This window comes from Salvelinus fontinalis, chromosome 4 (assembly GCF_029448725.1).
Source record: "Salvelinus fontinalis isolate EN_2023a chromosome 4, ASM2944872v1, whole genome shotgun sequence".
NCBI classification, from domain to species: Eukaryota; Metazoa; Chordata; class Actinopteri; order Salmoniformes; family Salmonidae; genus Salvelinus; species Salvelinus fontinalis.
The window spans coordinates 31,354,047-31,376,824 of NC_074668.1; the positions used below are offsets into that span (position 1 = coordinate 31,354,047).

The 22,778-nt window shown below is 42.5% G+C and overlaps 1 protein-coding gene across 2 annotated transcripts in view; it reads right to left on the bottom strand.

Annotated features, from left to right (window-relative positions):
- Positions 1 to 10,233: 10,233 nt before the first annotated feature.
- Positions 10,234 to 22,778, bottom strand: part of LOC129853521 (leucine-rich repeat transmembrane neuronal protein 4-like) — a 58,852-nt gene continuing 46,307 nt past the window's right edge. The window contains exon 3 of one of the 2 annotated variants that reach the window (XM_055919651.1): positions 10,234 to 12,124. In XM_055919651.1, the coding sequence (XP_055775626.1) occupies positions 11,900 to 12,124 (225 nt within the window). In that variant the 3' untranslated portion in view covers positions 10,234 to 11,899. The remainder of the gene's footprint in view (positions 12,125 to 22,778) is intronic. The other variant, XM_055919652.1, reaches the window with a different exon arrangement.

Below are 22,778 nucleotides of genomic sequence, written 5' to 3' on the forward strand. Positions count from 1 at the left end.
ATAACTAATTTAGAACCTCCAGTCTTGCTGAGCACACAATCTAACTTACAATTGCCTAAGGAGGATGCTTGTCGTCAACAGAGGAACAATATCCAATACCTGCTAAAAAAGTGTTTGATTAAACAATCCCCCCCCCCCTAAGTTTGAATCCTTCAATTTTATTTTGCATTTCTTTTTTTAATCTTCATTTCACTAGGTGTAGTAACTTGACAAGGAATGCCCACACACATTTCTATATTACTTTCCTTCCTTTTTTTCAACCTAAGAAATAAAAGGTGTACAGCCATGTACAAACAGTACCATTACAGAAAAACGATACAGTCCACTCAACATGTGATAGAGATGCCTTGTACAGATCCGACTCTGCGTGATGACCTCATCAAAGGGGAAAGGTCACAGTCAATGAGAATGCCAATAATAACCATGCACACATGAATAGCAATCATACTATACTGCAGGTAAGTACAATACATATTCAATGTGTTAGGTTCTTATTTTTCTGAGTAAATAACCCACGGACAGAGGGTTAGAGAAGCTTTAACCAAGTTTATTCTCCCCAAAGGTTCTGTACAGCTGAAAACAGACAGCTAAAGATTTCGGACTTCACAGTTTATATGCATCCTACTTAAGACACGCCCCTTTCTCTCCAATCCTTACATTTTATGGCTCTACAGGAAGCTAATAAAGGGTAACAGGATTCCAAACATTTATTACTTTCTTAAAAGAATCTGTCCTCACCTCATGACCTCAACCCCTCTTTCATCTAATACATATATGTCCATCTGTCTCCCCTGTATCAACACATCGCTCTCCTCTCCTCCATCAAACACATTCCAAAGCCTTCTTCTTTCTTCTGATAACCATGAACTTCTAACATAACTCAGTCTCTTTCATTTCCTATCATTCATTTAATATCTCAATGTTCAAAGTTTAGCACATTCCAACAAATGTAATTATTTAAATAGGGTACACACTATGACACTTCTCCCCCTTAATTTCAATCCCCCCTGTAAGGAAAGAACACAAGGTTGACCAGTCAACCACATCAGTGTTTCTTTTCTCATCTTCACAACACTTGAGAACTTCTGCTATTGTTACTGTAAATGTAAACAAAAACAAAAAATATGACAATCCTTATTTCTATTCAACTAGGTCTGCTGCTCCAAACAAACACTAACACCACAAGACTCTCAGTCTCAACTACAGAGCTAGTCTTTCAGGAGGCTTGTGACTAGACTGTAATCTGTGCAGTACTCCTCGTGTGCCACAAGACACAGGTAAGGCGTGTCCCAGTGGAGCTGGGTCTGAGGGCAAAGGAGCGGGTTGGGTGTTTGTGAGAGAAAGTCCATAACCCTTTGCAGGAACCACTGAATGCCCCTGTTTCTCAGACACTGTTTCCTGTGGGGTTTCAACTTGTATACTAACCACCCGCAGCTGTTCCGTCTGAAAACATGCTATTTTCTTTGTCATAGCGCAGGCGAATGTGGTCCTGGTGTCTGCGCATGACTCGTCCATCAGTCAGTTTGACCATAAAGGAGACTGGGCCACTCTGACTCAGAATGATACCTGGCAACCAGTGCTGGCTGCTTGTGAAGTTGCGGATGTAGACGGTGTCATTGGGTTTAACTGCCTCTCCCTCACGTGGTGGTCATGTCTCTCTTATTGTTTTTCCTGCTTCCGTTGCACTCGTGCTTTGATGTCCGGACGCAGTAGATCCATGTGAGCTTTAGGCTTTCTGCCCATCAACATCTCAGCTGAAGCCTGTCCTGTTGTTGTTTGTGGCTTGTTGCGATACTGGAAAAAGAACCGAGAGAGCTTATTTGTGATCCTTTTGAGTCCCTCATTCATTGTCTGCACAGCCCGCTCCGCTAAACCGTTTGAGGCCAGATGAAACGGCGCACTGCGGACATTGCAAATCACGTTTCTCCGCATGAATTCTTGGAACAAGTCACAGGTAAAGGTTGTTGCATTGTCGGACACAACAGAGTCAGGCAGACCATGGGTTGCGGTCGCTGTGATGTTGCTCATGATGTGAGCCTCCAGCCACTTGGAGTGCGCATCCACCATGACAAGGAACATGTGGCCCACGAAAGGGCCAGCAAAGTCTATGTGCAGCCTGGCCCATGGGCGGTCAGGCCACTCCCACAGATGTAGTGGTGCGGGTGGCGCCATCTTCTGGTTGATCTGGCACTCAGAACATGATTCCACTTTGTTTTCTACGTCCTGATTCATTTTAGGCCACCATATGTAAGATCTGGCTAAACTGTTCATCTGGGAGGCACTCGGGTGAGCCTCATGGTCCTCATCCATGACTTGTGAACGGCCAGGGGACGGAACAAGCACTCTGGACCCCTAGCGTATGCAGCCATCCTGCACACTCAGCTCAGTTTTGCTCTTTGCATAAGGTCTCAGTCCATCATCCTCTATGACAGAAGGCCAACCCTGCATGAGGAATCTTTTCACTAGGGCCAGGATAGGATCCCGGTCTGTCCACTGTTTGATCTGTTTGGAATTCACAGGTGAGTTTAACCTGTTTGGACTGCAGGGGCAGTATTGAGTAGCCGGATAAAAGGTGCCCATTTCAAACGGCCTCGTACTCAATTCTTGCTCGTACAATATGCATATTATTATTACTATTGGATAGAAAACACTCTCTAGTTTCTAAAACCGTTTGAATTATATCTGTGAGTAAAACAGAACTCATTTTGCAGCAAACTTCCTGAGAGGAAGTGGAAAATCTGCAATCGATGCTCTGTTCTAGGGCCTGCCTATTAATGTCCTTGATATTTATTAGTATAGATGCACTTCATACGTCTTCCACTAGATGTCGACAGGCAGTGAGAGAAGAAATGGAGTGTGTAACTTGATCTGGGGTCGAACAAAAGCTCTTTGTATGATGTGTCACCAGTTTCCTGTTTTCTGGAGAGCGTGTGAAGGGACCTGGTTTTGCCTTCTGTACAGCTGTCGTTATAGACGACTAATATCTCCGGCTTTGATTTTATTTGATACATGTGACAATATCATCGTAAAGTATGTTTTTTCAATATAGTCTTATTAGATTATTGAAATTTTTTCGGGATGTTAGGCGTGTTGCGTTGTGTGCCTTTGTTCAAGAAGGAGAGCTTCGAGCCACTTTGCTAGCTTTCCGTGCTAATTGACTGGAGAAGAGGACATTCTAAATCCAAACAACGATTGTTCCCGACAAAGAACCCCTTGTACAACATTCTGATGAAAGATCGTCAAAAGTAGGACCCATTTTATGATGCTATTTCATATATCTGTCGAACATGTGAAATAGTCGTTTGCGCCCAGATTTTGGGTACTCTCTCGCTATACCTAAGCTGGATGTCGTAATAAAGTTATTTTTAGAATTCTAACACGGCGATTGCATTAAGAACTAGTGTATCTATCATTTCCTATACAACATGTATTTTTTAGTAACGTTTATGTATAGTTATTTGGTCAGAATAGTTGAGTGCCATAAAAATATCCGCACATTCTGGGAAAAAGATGCTACGTTAGCACAATGTATAACCACTGATTTCAGCTCTAAATATGCACATTTCGAACAAAACATAAGTGTATGTATAACCTGATGTTATAGGACTGTCATCTGATGAAGCTTATCAAGGTTAGTCAAATATTATATATCTTTTGCTGGTTTATTCGCTATCGCTAACGTGCCTATTGCTATCGCTAACGTGCCTTGATGAATGAATGCGGTAGTGTGGTAGGCTATTGTAGTAAGCTAATATAATGCTATATTGTGTTTTCGCTGTAAAACACTTAAAAAATCTGAAATATTGGCTGGATTCACAAGATGTTTGTCTTTAATTTGCTGTACACCATCGATTTTTCAGAAATGTTTTATGATGAGTATTTAGGTATTTGACGCTGGTGTCTGTAATTACTCTGGCTGCTTCGGTTCTATTTGTGACAGTAGCTGTGATGGTAGCTGCAATGTAAAACTGATTTATACCTCAAATATGCACATTTTTCGAACAAAACAGATTTATTGTATAACATGTTATAAGACTGTCATCTGATGAAGTTGTTTCTTGGTTAGTTTGGTTGGTTCTTGGTTAGTTAGGTTGGCTTTGTGCATGCTACCTGTGCTGTGAAAAATGTCTGTCCTTTTTTGTATTTGGTGGTGAGCTAACATAAATATATGTGGTGTTTTCGCTGTAAAACATTTTAAAAATCGGACATGTTGGCTGGATTCACAAGATGTTTATCTTTCATATGCTGTATTGGACTTGTTAATGTGTGAAAATTAAATATTTCTAAAATATATATTTTGAAATTCGCGCCCTGCACTTGAAGTGGCTGTTGTCATATTGTGCCCGGCTTCGGGCTTGCAGCCCAAAGAAGTTAACAAGCTCTCCATTAGGAAAATTGTCTTGGGAGGCACCTCAGTTGTGGCGGGGATCTCTGGTAGCGGGAGACGGCTGAGCGAGTCTGAATTTGCATTGTCCTTCCCCGCTCTGTACACAATAGTTTACTGGTAAGCTGACGGTGTGAGGGACCAGCGCTGTATCCTTGCTGAAGCCATGGGAGGAATGCATTTTCATTCACTAAAAAGGCTCATCAGTGGTTTGTGGTCAGTGCATATGGTGAAATGACGACCGTAGAAGTACTGATGAAAGCGTTTCACAGCAAAGACTATAGCCAGACCTTCCTTGTCCAACTGTGAATAAGCACTCTCAGCACTCGTCAGCATGCGTGATGCGAATCCAATGGGTTTCTCTGACCCGTCCTCCATCTGAAGAGAGAGTACTACCCCGACGCAATAGGGCAAGGCGTCACATGACAGAATGATCTCTTTATATTGGTCAAAATGAACCAGCAGTTGTGCTGATTGTAGTAGTGCTTTCAATTCCTGGAAAGCTTTCTTTTGTGCTGGCCCCCACTTCCATTTACAGTCTTTGTGGAGCAGCTGATAAAGTGGAGCCATCCCTGTTGACAGCTCAGGGAGGAACTTACCGTAGTATTTCACCATGCCCAGGACCGACCTGAGCTCAGACATGTTCTTGGGGTTTGGAGCATCCTTGATTGCCCTGACTTTGTACTCCACAGAACACAGACCCTGCACTGTGATCTTGTAACCTAGGTATGTCACACTCTGTGCTTGGAATGTGCACTTGCTACACTTCAGGGGCAGCCCTGCCTCAGAGGATCTCTTTAACATCTGGTACACATGGTGGCGGTGCTCCTCCTCCGTCTCCCCTGTAACCAGGATGTCGTCCAAGTACACTGCTACATGAGGCTGGACTGAATGCCACTCCGAAAACCAAGCGGTTGTACCTGAACAATACTTTGTGCGTGTTGACTGGGACATACTCTTTTGAGTCTTCGTCCAAGAGGAGCTGTTGCTAGACGTTCTCAAACCTTGACCTGAGTCACGTCTTGCCTCCTGCTAGCGTTGCGAACAGGTCTTGCGCGTCCAGTTTAGAGGCCCTGTTGATGGAGAGTTTGTAGTCCCCGCATGTACGCACAGTTCTGTCACTTTTCATAATGGGAACGATTGGAGCTGTCCAGCGGGAGATCTGAATGGGAGTAATGATGTTTGTTACTTGCAGCCACTCCAACTCATCCTCCACTTTCTTTTTCATGGCGTAAGGCACTGTCCTGGGCTTTAAAAAGCGAGGCTCGGCCTGAGGATCCACAAACAGCTTAACTGCAGTGCCCTGCAGTGTGCCCAGTTCATCTTTGAAAATCTCAGGGTACTTTTGAATGGCATCCTCAGTCACTCGTGTGTGATTTATCTCACCCAGGTTCAGTTGTATTTTGGTGAGCCAATCATGCCCTAGTAAACTAGGCCCATTCCTTTTCACCACCAGGAGCCATGTTGTATGCAATGGCCACCTCTAGAGCACCCAGCAATGGTATGCTCTCCCTGGTGTACGTACGCAGTCTGATCCCTGCCGGTGTGAAGGCGGAAGCCTGTTTTGAGCCTCACATTTGTTTGTAGGTCTCCTCACTGATAACAGAGTCAGAAGCCCCGTGTCCACCTCCACCCTCAACTGTTTTCCATCTACCTCCACTGTAGCATAGATAGGCTCTGCGCGGGGCTCACTCACATTAAACATGTTGTAGGAACAATGCTCTTCCTCCTACTCTGTGCTCTCTAGGTAATGTGCTGCTGACTGGCTTTTTTGCTGTGAATTTTCCCTGTCCAGCCTGCCCACCCTCTGGCTTGCTCCTAGGACCCCTCCATTTTTTAGCTAAGTGTCCCTTTTTGTTGCAATTGTTACAGACTGTATCCGCAGTTGTTTGCGTAATGTTCCCCAACATCTGAAACATTCCACTGCTTTTCCACTGCCATCTCTTTTGTCACCTGATGCACTGTACCACTTCCACTGTTGTAATTTTGAATATTTTTAGCATTACTAGCGGCCATCTCCATCCCTTGAGAATTTTCCAATGCTCTCTTGAAAATGAGTGTGGCTTTCCCCAGCAAACGGCGCTGTATGCCGTCCTCATTAATGCCACAGACTAATCTGTCATGGAGCATTTCCTCTAACATAGCTCCAAACTCACAATGTTTTGAGAGTTCACGTAATTCAGCAAAAGACTGACCTGTTTTCCCAAAAATGGCAGTTAAACTTGAACCTCTAGACAATCACTGAATGCTTTGGATTGTGGCGAGTCTGAACGAGAGCAACTAGATCCACAAAAGGAATTTCTCCCCGTCTCCATGGTGTAGCCAAATTCCTCATTAGATTTGAGGTTTTAGCTCCACACACACTCAAAAGAATAAAGCCCTGTTTAGCCTCATCTGTAATTCCCTTTGCCAAAGAAAAGTGTTCCAACCTTTCCACATATTCTGTCCAGTCCTCGTTCTCTTCCACAAACTCAGCGATAGTCCCAAACATTGCCATTATAACGTGAACTTGTTCTTGGTCCTCTTCACTTGCTGCTGATTGTCACTGTCAGCGTTTCCCTTCAGCGGCGGCTGCTCTCAGTTGCTCATTAAGCTAGCTAGCTAACTGACTACCTCCACTGTTTCTTAGCTAGCTAGCGCATCACCATGTAGATTTATAAGTTTTATCCTCATTGCCAAAAAATGTAGTAACTTGACAAGGAATGCCCACAAGCATTTCTATATTACTTTCCTTTATTTTCAACCTAAAAAATAAAAGGTGTACAGCCATGTACAAACGGTACCAATACAGCAAAACGATACAGCCCACTCAACATATGATAGTCGCCTTGTACAGATCCGACTCTGGATGATGACCTCATCACAGGGGAAGGTCACGGTCAATGCCAATAATTACCATGCACACATGAATAGCAATCATACTATACTTCAGGTAAGTACAATACATATTCAATGTAATTATGTATAGTGTCCACACTAACACTAGGCAAGTCAGCTAAGAACAAATTCTTATGTACAATGACGGCCTACCAAAAGGCTAAAGGCCTCCTGTGGGGATGTGGGCTGGGATTTTTTTTAATTAATAAAATATAGGACAAAATGCACATCATGACAAGAGAGACACCACAACACTACATAAAGAGAGGCCAAAGACAACAAAGACATCACCCAAACAGTCAACAAATAGACATGCTCCATCATTAGAAATGAGTCAGTGCCACGGTACACATGATATTTCCACTGTGTGAAAATGGAACACAATGGGGGAAACAAGGGACAGGCAGTAAAAAATAGAATCAATGATCTTATCTGCTCTTTCATTGTGTTACACATCTTCTCGTACTGCTATTTTGCGTTGCTTTGAGATTCCATCATTTACAGTTCTTCATTGAACACTGATTCGGTGTATGATATGAGGACTCACCTCATTCTTAGCCTTTGTAGGGAATAAGATTGAATATATAAAACCATGGGATGATGTAGCTTACCCTTGACCCTGCAAACCAAGGCCAATGCAGAGGACTGCTTTAGAGAAAAAACACCACCTGCTGAGAGAAGAGAGGAGTTTAAAAATAAACTGGGTGCAGGACAGATGCCATACTGGGTTTGTTCTGTCTGGAATGGCAAAGGTAATCTGAAAGTGTTGGCATAGCTGTCCCAAAACTCCCAGGGGAAATCAGGAGCTTTCACAGCTGCCCTGCCAACCTGCTTGAAGTCTTAACACAACTCCAAGATGACAATACCCAGTACACAGGAACAAAGGGAGCAAAGAAAAACTGAAGACCACTGTACTGAAGCACTACTTCATCTGTTACTGCTACGTCATCTAATCTCTTTATTTCTAAGATGTTAGTTATGTAATTTGCATGATACAAAGGACAAACAAAATAAAGGGGATTAAAAATCACAGATGCCACAACTGTAATTCTAAGAAGCACAAGATAAGTAGGCTACTGCAGAGATATACTGGATGGGAATGTGTGTCTTATAATGTACAACTAAATGTACCTTCTGTTCTGAGCAAAAAATATTAATTCAAAAATTGTGTAGGATTTTAAGTTGCTTAACAGGAAACATCGACAGAGTGTTGGCCTAGCTTTCAGATTCTATGTAAATTCATGTTGACATGTTCCTAAAATGTTAAACACTTCCACAGGCATTGTACAAATCTGATCATCCGTGCAAGCCTGCACAAAATGTGTCTATGAATGCATTCTTAATATTATGCTTTGAATCACCTGTATTGGAGGTCACTCTTGGTTAGCGCACCATTTAAATGTAAAAACTTTTTGTCCCTTTTTCAAAAGGTTCAAGGCCTATTCTTCACCATCAGGAGTGAAGTCAGGCTTCTCAGAGATGCCTCTCACACCACTGGACAATTTTCCTGAAGCAGAAGCAGAAGAAAAGGACGCAAGTCCAAATGATAAAAAGTGCTGTATGGCCTGGCTTACTTTTAATAGCTCTTAGGAGGAAGTAAAAAAACAAAACTCTATCCTTCCAAGATGATAAAAAAGCAGGGTGAAAAATCTGCCTGGTCTCATAGACTAGACGTAACATAGTAAATATAAATCCGGGGCACTCAAATTAGTATGATATGTTACATTTGGTATGGTTACATAATACAGAAGGTTACTTAAGGCAAAGAAAAAAATAGGGTGGTTGGTCGGGGTGGATGGTCAGAAGTATAACACGAACGTCTAGCAACCCAAAGATTGCGACATCGAATCTCATCATGGACAACTTTAGAAATGTACCTAATTAGCAACTACTTAGCATGTCAGCTAACCCTTCCCCAAGCTCTTTAACCTAGCTCCTAAACTTACCCCTATCCTTAACCCTAACCCGTAGGCTAGCCACCTAGCTAACATTAAGATTTCATAACATATCATAAATGTAGCAAATTTGTAACATATTGTATGAATTGCAGTTAGTAAAATATTGTACAAATTGCAATTCATAACATATCATACAAATTGTAATTTGTAACATATAATTCGAAATGGATGATGGACATCCAAAAATGCATACATACCATAAGAAACATAAAATATCATACTAATTGGAGTGTCATGGATTTACGGTTACTAAGTTACGTCTACCCTTGAGTCCAGGTAGGAAAAATAACCAACTTTTCTTGCTATTGCAGCAAACTTTGCACTTCTAAAAAATTAGGTCCACAGTCAGAAAATGGAGCAAATTGAAAATGATTAAGTCTCAGAAAGACAAAAACTGTTATTCTTGCATAGTCGAGAACAAAGACAAACCAGGATGTGGCAGCCTTGAAGAAAGTATTTCAGCGGAATTTAAGACTGAGAGAATCTCATTCTTCTCTCTTGATGATAGCGGTTATGCACTATCAATGATTATTTCCCTGGGATGGGAATAACTCAGAGGGTGAAGAATAATTGGGAAATAAATGTTCTATGTATGCTACCCTGAGCATGCCACCGGATTGAGCTCAATCAGTGTATTTGATTGCTTTATAAAGTCAATAAATCCTCTTCAATACACTTTGCTTTTCATTATCTGAGTTTGAGTATGATGTGGAAAGGAGTCTCCTTCCTCACCATGCACACGAAAATCTCACAATTTACAAAAGCAAACGATGCTGTTTAAAGATGTGACAATTAGGTAAATGGTGTTGCATCAGTTAATAATGACTTTACTTTGTTTAAATTATTCATACATTTTTCAGATCAGTGATGCTTTGATGCAGAACATAAAAATAAAAAAAGTTATCATTCAGCACTGTATTACTTGTGGTCAAGATTATCCCAAAACACCACACTCTCAGACATGATAAGCAGTATAATTTCATGGTATGAAAATAAAAATGAAATCTCAGAAAATAAATGGTAAAAGTAATTTTAATGTTCACAGTAATTTCTTCTTCAATGAGCATAAAAAACATTTGGTCAGAAAATCTATTGAAATATCATTTTATCGTGTGACGACAGTTCAAGCTGATATTTTATATGGTTTAATTAACAGAAATCAGGATAATATTTTCTTCAAACAGCAAGCCAATATTGCAAGTCCCCGACTTAACAAAATGTCAGTCTCATACCCAGCCTGCGAACCCAAATCAGGGCATGTTCTAGTTCATCTGAACTTCAGATAAGGCCCTCCTCTTCATGGGCAAATGGCCGTGTTCATGAAGCAGCCGAGACACTTTATTTGATAACTACTCATAGTATTGAACAAGTTGATTGGGTTTTTGTTATTACATGTGTCCTTGAAGTGGAGTGTGAGGATGAACCACATCCAAAAGAGGCTCCTTGATGAAAACTGTAACAGTCACAGTAGACATTGGGGGAAAGGGATACAAAGATCTAATGCGTCACAGCTGGGGAGAGCAGACCGGCATCAATATTAGATAGTCTGGGTTAAGCTGTTACAACAGTTATCTCCACTATGAGTGAGTTCACTGCTGATCTCTAGGTCAATGTCATGATCTGAGGTCACATAGTCAATTACTACACATGGTATGTGAGAGACAATCCTACAATTAGATTGACGATTAGCATGACATAAATATAAAATGAATTGTCATTACATTAATCATGAAAATGCAATGATGATCATGATGAACAAATCCATATCAACACAATAACAAATATGTATTTCTGACAAGATATGTCAGCTGTAGGCTACACTTGACATGAAAACAATTAGTCTATTACACATCAACGTTTTACTTTTCATCTGGGAAACAAACAAAAAAACAAAACAAAAAATGCATTATAGTAAAATGAACATAAATAATAAAAATATCCATTAATGTACCTCTGGAAAAGAAATGTAATCTGTACACTTGACATGAAAACGGTGTGCCCATCACTTACCAAGTTTTCCCTTGTTGTTGTGGGTAATTTCATTTGAGTGGCTCACTTCTTGAAATGAAATAGCTACGGGGACTGGAAAATCTGTAAGGCCTCTGACTGGCAGCATTACTAGAAAAAGCAGCATAAAACCTTTCAGCTCTGTTAGTCTTTAATTTGTTCTGCTATTCCATTGCTTACCCTACTGTTTCCCCAGATCAATTATTGCATTTTGTAGATAATTACTTACCTAAAACAGCGAAGGTGCCGAAACTGTGAGCAGCAGAGTCAACAAGTTCAATAAGAGTAATGAATCATGTAATTTTTTATATTTCTCCCCATGATGCTGGAAACGATTTTAGAAGCAGAAGGAATGTGATAATGTAACTGGACTATATTCAATTACAATGGACATCAAAGGGTCAGCTATCTTGTAATATACTGTAACAGTACACTGCAATTTCCATTAATGAATATTTTCATTTTCATTAGTCAAGGTATATTCTGCGTTAGATAAATGTATTCTCTCCATTAATAACAGATTCTCCAGTCAGAATGTTCTTCCTCAGTGCAGATTTGTATCTGTTTCACTCGTTATCTGCTGCGGTATACAGTACTGTAACAACACCATGCTCAGTAGCCTAGATGGAGAGGGGAGCGCTGGTATGGTCTCCCCATCTGCACAGGTCACAAGTCACTGTTGGAGGGAATGGGGGTCCGTGCGTATGAGCAAGGTGGTGGGCGCAGAGGGGAGACCAGCTGTATGACCTGTACTGCAGCCCGGTGGCCTCAGACAGCCCTGTGCCTGGGAGGGGGGCTCAAAGCCCATGTTGAGGTGCAGCGCCCCTTGGGCCTGGCAGTAATCCACTACGGGCTGCTCATACCTGTTCAACGTCAGGGCACTCAACTGCTGTGGTACCTGAGAAAACAAAGGAAAAGTAGAGGGGGACAGAGAGAGAGTAAGATAAAAAAGAGCGGTTTAAACATTTTTCCTCTCAACTAGAGGATTTCTTTTTACGTTAGGGTGCAAAGTGAAATAGGCTGAAGTTTTACAGATAAATTGCATGCAAAAATCTGGTCTCAATTTATTTGGATAGTCTGGATAGTACATGTGTAGCAAGGGTAAGGGTTAAGGTTAGGGTTAGTAGATAGTTTGTTGAAATGTTAGTCTAGAGTTTTGAGGGATGTTAGTCTGTATTTGAGGGACAGGAATGGTTTTGCGCCAACATGTGTGAGAGGAACAGTATGCAGTGTGTGTCAGTTGTATCTTCTAGTGATTGGATGGGATGTTGAAATGAAAATCTGGCTTTATAAATCTGATCTTTGCATGCAATAGTTGTGGTATAATGCATGAAATACATTTAGATCACTGAGCTCATTTGTGCAAGGTAATAACTGAATTATCTCAATCTAAACACCAAAATGACATATGTATGTGCCACATTGCACGCAGGACCAAAAACTTGCATCAATAGTAAGAGAGTACCCACTCAGCTTAACTCAATTATACGCAAGATTAAAGCCTTAAGCAAGAGTGCATACATACTTGGTTTTACTCTTTTAAATGGAATCTTGACTCCATTAAGCAGAGGGCTCTTGTTACATTACAAGCGCTTGCTGATTCAAAGGCCTCTCTCTATGTACTACAGTGCTTTGAACTATGTACAATTACACAACGGGTGGGTCTAATCCTGAATGCTGATTGGTTAAAACCGCACTCCAGCCGGTGTCTATTCCACAAACTACCACCGGCTAAATCTATAACGTTAAAATGCCTATTTACTCTGTTCCATCTGACTGCGCAATCCACTGTCTCATCAGCCCAGCCAGGCAATTTATAAACTTGATCCACTATAAAAAGCATCTAGACATTACCTCACATATCTTTTAGACTAACATTTAGTCAGGACAGACAGACAGACAGGCAGGCAGTGTTTCTCAGTCAGTCGAAATCATGAATCAGCTGGTATCATTTTTACAGATACATAAAGAAATGTCAATTGAAAAAAGGTCAAATGAAATAAAGTGCAGCTAGTTTTCAGTCTTTCCAGCTTCAATTTGAATGGATTGTGTTAGTTGTGTTGTTTGCTAGCTCCTCTGAACAACAATGTCCTGACGAAAGAGCACATTTTCTACACCAGGCGAAATCGCGCATCATTAGCTCATTGTTATGGATGTATCCAAATAAATGTCAATAGAAAAAAGCTTAAACAAACAAAATACAGCTACTGTTGTTATTTTGGCTGCACTGTTTGACGTGACTGTCAGTTAGCCGTAGTTGGCTAGCTAGCAAGCAAGGAATAAGAACGTTGCCAGCCAGTATGGCAATAGAACATTTAGAACGAATGACTGGGTCGCTCACGTCCATAGATACAGAACAAAAAGACTGAACAACTGGGTTGCGGCTCTGGCAACCAAACCGATAGAACGAACGACCAGCCGGCTTGGGTAGCAACCCTAGATTTGTGTCGGGACTATATCTTGTGGAAGGATGAAATAGTATGAGTTAATGAATGAATTAAATAAAAAATGTCATGAAAATATGTCAATCATTATTGGAATATGTTGCTAACCCTTTGTATAAAAGTGATAATGCCCTCGAAGCCAGTGTATGGAGGATATATTGGCACGGTTTGCCGGGCCTCGACTTTGTCTCGTGCCTAACAACACCTGTGCCAATATATTCTCCAAACACTAGCTTCTCGGGCATTTTCACTTCATTAAAACAGATCAAATGGTATTAATGTGCCATTAAATATTGAAACTAATATCACAATATTTAACTGATTCTGTTAGTAGTACATACACACACATGCACACGCACGCATGCACACACACATAGACACACACACTCAAATCAAACTTTAGTTGTCACATGCGCCGAACACAAGTGCAGACCTTACCGTGAAATGCTTACTTACAAGCTCTTAACCAACAGTGCAGTTCAAGAAGAGTTAAGAAAATATTTACCAAATAAACTAAAGTAAAAAATAATAAAAAGTAACACAATAACATAACAATAATGAGGCTATATACAGGGAGTACTGTTACCGAGTCTGCGGGGGTACAGGTTAGAGGTAATTTGTACATGTAGGTAGGGGTGAAGTGACTATTCACAGATAATAAATAGCTGCAGTGTACAAATAAAATGAAGGGGGGGGGGGGTCAATGTAATAGTCCGGTGGCCATTTGATTACACACTGTAAGCACTAACAGGAACTAAACAAAATATGTTAATCATTTGAAGCAACTATTGTACACTGTTTTTTTTTCTTTTCTTCTTTACTTCGGAGGTGGTCAGCCTTCCTTTTTAAAGACGCAATCCAGTAGAACTGAGCAGTCTCACAAGGGCCCCAGAACTGAATGAATCACATTATTATAGCATTGATTATCTCTTCCCCAGCTAAGCTCTCAAAACCATTTCTTTAAAAATCATACACAATTGTAAATCTGGATGTCTGAGTACTGAATATAAATACAATATCATCTCGATTTTGAATATTTCATTGGATTACAATGGGATTTTTTCTATGAACTGATGGGGAAGGCTTGAGATATCTGTACTCAGAATTAGGTTATGTTGGATAAGCCGCACCATCAACTAGAAATAAAAGGCCTAAGATACAAGGATATACAGTTGAAGTCGGAAGTTTACATACACTTAGGTTGGAGTCATTAAAACTCATTTTCAACCACTCCACAAATTTCTTGTTAACAAACTATAGTTTTGGCAAGTCGGTTAGGACATCTACTTTGTGCATGACACAAGTAATTTTTCCAACAATTGTTTACAGACAGATTATTTCATTTATAATTCACTGTATCACAATTGCAAAAATCGCTGAAGTTGTAGACTTTTAATTCCCTCACCAACTTTAAACATCAGCTATCTGAGCAGCTAAACGATCGCTGCAGCTGTACATAGTCCATCTGTAAATAGCCCACCCAATCTACCTACCTCATCCCCATACTGGTTTATTTTATTTACTTTTCTGCTCTTTTGCACACCATTATCTCTACTTGCACATCATCATCTGCTCATTTATCCCTCCAGTGTTAATCTGCTAAATTGTAATTATTCGCTCCTATGGGCTAATTATTGCCTACCTCCTCATGCCTTTTGTACACACTGTATATAGACTTTCTTTTTTTCTACTGTGTCATTGACTTGTTTATTGTGTTATTGGCTTGTTTATTGTTTACTCCATGTGTAACTCTGTGTTGTTGTCTGTGTCACACTGCTTTGCTTTATCTTGGCCAGGTCGCAGTTGTAAGTGAGAACTTGTTCTCAACTAGCCTACCTGGTTAAATAAAGGTGAAATTAAAAAAATAATTAAAAAAATTCCAGTGGGTCAGAGGTTGACATACCCTAAGTTGACTGTGCCTTTGAAGAGCTTGGAGAATTCCATAAAATGATATCATGGCGTTAGAAGCTTCTGATAGGCTAATTGACATAATTTGAGTCAATTGGAGGTGTACCTGTGGATGTATTTCAAGGCCTACCTTCAAACTCAGTGCCTCTTTGCTTGACATTATGGGAAAATCAAAAGAAATCAGCCAAGACCTCTGAAAAAAAATTGTAGACCTCCACAAGTCTGGTTGATCCTTGGGAGCAATTTCCAAACGCCTGAAGGTACCACGTTCATCTTTACAAACAATAGTACGCAAGTATAAACACCATGGGACCACGCAGCCATCATACCGCTCAGGAAGGAGATGCATTCTGTCTCCTAGAGATAAACATACTTTGGTGTGAAAAGTGCAAATCAATGCCAGAACAACAGCAAAGGACATTGTGAAGATGCTGGAGGAAGCGGGTACAAAAATATCGATATCCACAGTAAAATGAATCCTGTATTGACATAACCTGAAAGGCCGCTCAGCAAGGAAGAAGCCACTGCTCCAAAATTTCCATAAAAAAGCCAGACTACGGTTTGCAACTGCACATTGGGACAAAGATTGTACTTTTCGGAGAAATGTCCTCTGATCTGATGAAACAAAAATAGAACTGTTTGGCCATAATGACCATCGTTATTTACATTTACATTTAAGTCATTTAGCAGACGCTCTTATCCAGAGCGACTTACAAATTGGTGCATTCACCTTATGACATCCAATGGAACAGCCACTTTACAACAGTGCATCTAAATCTTTTAAGGGGGGGGGGGTCAGAAGGATTACTTTATCCTATCCTAGGTATTCCTTAAAGAGGTGGGGTTTCAGGTGTCTCCGGAAGGTGGTGATTGACTCCGCTGTCCTGGCGTCGTGAGGGAGTTTGTTCCACCATTGGGGGGCCAGAGCAGCGAACAGTTTTGACTGGGCTGAGCGGGAACTGTACTTCCTCAGTGGTAGGGAGGCGAGCAGGCCAGAGGTGGATGAACGCAGTGCCCTTGTTTGGGTGTAGGGCCTGATCAGAGCCTGGAGGTACTGAGGTGCCGTTCCCCTCACAGCTCCGTAGGCAAGCACCATGGTCTTGTAGCGGATGCGAGCTTCAACTGGAAGCCAGTGGAGAGAGCGGAGGAGCGGGGTGACGTGAGAGAACTTGGGAAGGTTGAACACCAGACGGGCTGCGGCGTTCTGGATGAGTTGTAGGGGTTTAATGGCACAGGCAGGGAGCCCAGCCAACAGCGAGTTGCAGTAATCCAGACGGGAGATGACAAGTGCCTGGATTAGGACCTGCGCCACTTCCTGTGTGAGGCAGGGTCGTACTCTGCGGATGTTGTAGAGCATGAACCTACAGGAACGGGCCACCGCCTTGATGTTAGTTGAGAACGACAGGGTGTTGTCCAGGATCACGCCAAGGTTCTTAGCGCTCTGGGAGGAGGACACAATGGAGTTGTCAACCGTGATGGCGAGATCATGGAACGGGCAGTCCTTCCCCGGGAGGAAGAGCAGCTCCGTCTTGCCGAGGTTCAGCTTGAGGTGGTGATCCGTCATCCACACTGATATGTCTGCCAGACATGCAGAGATGCGATTCGCCGCCTGGTCATCAGAAGGGGGAAAGGAGAAGATTAATTGTGTGTCGTCTGCATAGCAATGATAGGAGAGACCATGTGAGGTTATGACAGAGCCAAGTGACTTGGTGTATAGCGAGAATAGGAGAGGGCCTAGAACAGAGCCCTGGGGGACACCAGTGGTGAGAGCGCGTGGTGAGGAGACAGATTCTCGCCACGCCACCTGGTAGGAGCGACCTGTCAGGTAGGACGCAATCCAAGCGTGGGCCGCGCCGGAGATGCCCAACTCGGAGAGGGTGGAGAGGAGGATCTGATGGTTCACAGTGTCGAAGGCAGCCGATAGGTCTAGAAGGATGAGAGCAGAGGAGAGAGAGTTAGCTTTAGCAGTGCGGAGCGCCTCCGTGATACAGAGAAGAGCAGTCTCAGTTGAATGACTAGTCTTGAAACCTGACTGATTTGGATCAAGAAGGTCATTCTGAGAGAGATAGCAGGAGAGCTGGCCAAGGACGGCACGTTCAAGAGTTTTGGAGAGAAAAGAAAGAAGGGATACTGGTCTGTAGTTGTTGACATCGGAGGGATCGAGTGTAGGTTTTTTCAGAAGGGGTGCAACTCTCGCTCTCTTGAAGACGGAAGGGACGTAGCCAGTGGTCAGGGATGAGTTGATGAGCGAGGTGAGGTAAGGGAGAAGGTCTCCGGAAATGGTCTGGAGAAGAGAGGAGGGGATAGGGTCAAGCGGGCAGGTTGTTGGGCGGCCGGCCGTCACAAGATGCTAGATTTCATCTGGAGAGAGAGGGGAGAAAGAGGTCAGAGCACAGGGTAGGGCAGTGTGAGCAGAACCAGCGATGTCGTTTGACTTAGCAAACGAGGATCGGATGTCGTCGACCTTCTTTTCAAAATGGTTGACGAAGTCATCTGCAGAGAGCGAGGAGGGGGGGGAGGGGGAGGAGGATTCAGGAGGGAGGAGAAGGTGGCAAAGCGCTTCCTAGGGTTAGAGGCAGATGCTTGGAATTTAGAGTGGTAGAAAGTGGCTTTAGCAGCAGAGACAGAAGAGGAAAATGTAGAGAGGAGGGAGTGAAAGGATGCCAGGTCCGCAGGGAGGCGAGTTTTCCTCCATTTCCGCTCGGCTCCCCGGAGCCCTGTTCTGTGAGCTCGCAATGAGTCGTCGAGCCACGGAGCGGGAGGGGAGGACCGAGCCGGCCTGGAGGATAGGGGACATAGAGAGTCAAAGGATGCAGAAAGGGAGGAGAGGAGGGTTGAGGAGGCAGAATCAGGAGATAGGTTGGAGAAGGTTTGAGCAGAGGGGAGAGATGATAGGATGGAAGAGGAGAGAGTAGCGGGGGAGAGAGAGCGAAGGTTGGGACGGCGCGATACCATCCGAGTAGGGGCAGTGTGGGAAGTGTTGGATGAGAGCGAGAGGGAAAAGGATACAAGGTAGTGGTCGGAGACTTGGAGGGGAGTTGCAATGTGGTTAGTGGAAGAACAGCATCTAGTAAAGATGAGGTCAAGCGTATTGCCTGCCTTGTGAGTAGGGGGGGAAGGTGAGAGGGTGAGGTCAAAAGAGGAGAGGAGTGGAAAGAAGGAGGCAGAGAGGAATGAGTCAAAGGTAGACGTGGGGAGGTTAAAGTCGCCCAGAACTGTGAGAGGTGAGCCGTCCTCAGGAAAGGAGCTTATCAAGGCATCAAGCTCATTGATGAACTCTCCGAGGGAACCTGGAGGGCGATAAATGATAAGGATGTTAAGCTTGAAAGGGCTGGTAACTGTGACAGCATGGAATTCAAAGGAGGCGATAGACAGATGGGTAAGGGGAGAAAGAGAGAATGACCACTTGGGAGAGATGAGGATCCCGGTGCCACCACCCCGCTGACCAGCTGCTCTCGGGGTGTGCGAGAACACGTGGGCGGACGAAGAGAGAGCAGTAGGAGTAGCAGTGTTATCTGTGGTGATCCATGTTTCCGTCAATGCCAAGAAGTCGAGGGACTGGAGGGAGGCATAGGCTGAGATGAACTCTGCCTTGTTGGCCGCAGATCGGCAGTTCCAGAGGCTACCGGAGACCTGGAACTCCACGTGGGTCGTGCGCGCTGGGACCACCAGATTAGGGTGGCCGCGGCCACGCGGTGTGAAGCGTTTGTATGGTCTGTGCAGAGAGGAGAGAACAGGGATAGACAGACACATAGTTGACAGGCTACAGGAGAGGCTACGCTAATGCAAAGGAGATTGGAATGACAAGTGGACTACACGTCTCGAATGATCAGAAAGTTAAGCTTACGTAGCAAGAATCTTATTGACTAAAATTATTAAAATGATACAGTACTGCTGAAGTAGGCTAGTTGGCAGTGGCTGCGTTGTTGACACTACACTAATCAAGTCGTTCCGTTGAGTGTAATAGTTTCTACAGTGCTGCTACAGTGCTGCTATTCGGTGGCTAGCTGGCTAGCTAGCAGTGATGATTATGTTACGTTGCGTTAAAAGAACGACAATAGCTGGCTAGCTAACCTAGAAAATCGCTCTAGACTACACAATTATCTTTGATACAAAGACGGCTATGTAGCTAGCTATGTAGCTAGCTACGATCAAACAAATCAAACCGTTGTACTGTAATGAAATGAAAATGTGATACTACCTGTGGAGCGAAGCGGAATGCGACCGGGTTGTTGAGTGCGGAAGTTCTATTCGGTAGACGTTGGCTAGCTGTTGGCTAGCTAGCAGTGTTTCCTACGTTAAGGACGACAAATAGCTGGCTAGCTAACCTCGGTAAATTAAGATAATCACTCTAAAACTACACACTCTGAACTACCCAATTATCTTGGATACGAAGACAGCAAAGACAACTATGTAGCTAGCTAACACTACACTAATCAAGTCGTTCCGTTGAGTGTAATAGTTTCTACAGTGCTGCTATTCGGTAGACGGTGGACGTTTGCTAGCTGGCTAGCTGGCTAGCTGCTGGGCAGATAGCAGTGTAGACTGCGTTAGGACGACGAAGTACGATAATTACGCAATTATCTTTGATACAAAGACGGCTATGTAGCTAGCTAAGAAGAAGTTGCTAAGATTAGACAAATCAAACCGTTATACTATAATGAAATGTAATGAAATGTAATGAAAAGTTATACTACTATTCGGTAGACGGTGGACGTTTGCTAGCTGGCTAGCTGGCTAGCTGCTGGGCAGATAGCAGTGTGGACTACGATACGACGACGAAATACGATAATTACGCAATTATCTTTGATACAAAGACGGCTATGTAGCGAGCTAAGAGGAAATTGCTAAGGTTAGACAAATCAAACCGTTGTACTATGTTTGGAGGAAAAAGGGGGAGGCTTGCAAGCCAAAGAACACCATCCCAACCGTGAAGCATGGGGGTGGCAGGATCATGTTGTGGGGGTGCTTTGCTGCAGGAGGGACTGCTACACTTCACAAAATAGATGGCATCATGTGGAAGAAAAATGATGTGGATATATTGAAGCAACATCTCAAGACATCAGTCAGGAAGTTAAAGCTTGGTTGCAAATGGTTCTTCCAAATGGACAATGACCCCAAGCATACTTCCAAAGTTGTGGCAAAAATGGCTTAAGGACAACAAAGTCAAGGTATTGGAGTAACCATCGCAAAGCCCTGACCTCAAACCTATAGAAAATTTGTGGGCAGAACTGATAAAGCGTGTGCGAGCAAGGAGGCCAACAAACCTGACTCAGTTACACCAGCTCTGTCAGCAGGAATGGGCCAAAATTCACCCAACTTATTGTGGGAAGCTTGTGGAAGGATACCCGAAACGTTTGACCCAAGTTAAACAATTTAAAGGCAATGCTACCAAATACTAACTGACTCTATGTAAACTTCTGACCGACTGGGAATGTGATGAAATAAATAAAAGCTGAAATAAATAATTCTCTCTACTATGATTCTGACATTTCACATTCTTAAAATAAAGTGGTGATCCTAACTGACCTAAGACAGGGAATTTTACTCGGATTAAATGTCAGGAAATTTGAAAAACGGAGTTCAAATGTATTTGGCTAAGGTGTACGTAAACTTCCGACTTCAACTGTGTACTTTACAATGTTGCTGTGGGTGTCAGGACATTTATTTATAATTTCATAGCCTCCTAAATCATGTGTTTACTTTGTTTCCAGTTTTCAAGTTCCTGAACCTAGCTTGATCTTTGGGGAACATACTATTCAGAATACCCAGAATGATAATGTGTTCAGTAGGGGTCTGTATCTATGGCTTCACACAAATTGTCAGCAGAATGACTAGTTTTAGGACAAAGTTTCCTAATTAGGGAAATTGGAAGAGGCAAATGTCTATGTGAAAACCTTTAAATTAGCTTATGGCCCTATTGTATTGAGCAAATTGCCCCTTTTCTCTGTTAACAACAACACTAAACAAGGTGAGGGCCATAGCTTAAAACAGCTCTTTGATGGTCTCCTGTTATTTTCTAGTTTCTAATACGATTGTATTCTGGCAGCTCAGCAACTTGGTTTTCCCAACAGGACTGTGAACTTTTTAAGAGTGTTGAAAGATGTGCATCTGACCAATGTTTGTGCTCCTTTGTGAGAATAGATACATTACTTCATACTGTAACAGTTTGGAGGCAACTACCAGGGAGGGCTAGTGAACATACTTTGCTAACAGTTTGGCGACAAGGGCTTAAACTTGTTGCGATTGACCTAACTGATCAGAAGTCCTACATGTGTTCTGTGTCAAACTCAGTTTACAACCATAATCTGCACTCTAATCTCTATGCAGTAATGGTAAAGAACATTTTTAAACAGCATTTAGCTAAATGGAATTTAAGTTAAACCACATGACTCCTGTCCTCAAACACAACAACATCGGGACCTCTGCTCTAGGATCTATTCGAGCAATAACCAAGACAACACTGACCAGACAGTCTTTTTTTTATTTTACTTTGTAATAGAGTGAGTGATTTGATGTTGTCTTATGAAAACATCATCCAGTGTACTTCGTTTGAATATCCCCTTCCCTGCACCCCTTTCTGAAATAGCATTAAATCCAGGTCTGAGTGACGAATATTTAACAAATAAAAGGCTTTTTGGCTTCCTGGTTTGATTGTCCATCCAGGTTTAATCAGGAATATTGTGAATAGCTGGCTATTATGGTGGGGGCTTTTAAAGGCATGACTCATAGGGCTAGCGTAGCCTGGGCAACAGCCAACACCGTGCATTAAAGGCTGAATGTTGCAGAGAGAGAAGTTTGCTTCAGGCCTCCTTGACATCTTCCCTCAACAGAACGTGGTCTTCTCCTATTCACATTTGCACACGGCAAAAACATAAATACTGCAAAAACATAAATAGGCCTACTCACTCTGGAAAAATCTAAATAGAACACCCTCGAAAATTCTCTCTATCTCTATTAATAGCTTTGAATATCACAGCCTGCCCCTCCTTTTTTATATATCAATTTAAGACATTTAATTTCAAAATTATTTGAGTGGGGTACCGCACATTTGTCTCCTTACACTGGCCAATAGGCTACTCTAATCCTTTAGTACACTGAATACTATATTCACTGGGCTTATCAAGATCTGTCCTATGTGATCATTACAAACCATATCAAATAACTAAATCCAAGCACTGGGGCGGCAGGTAGCCTAGA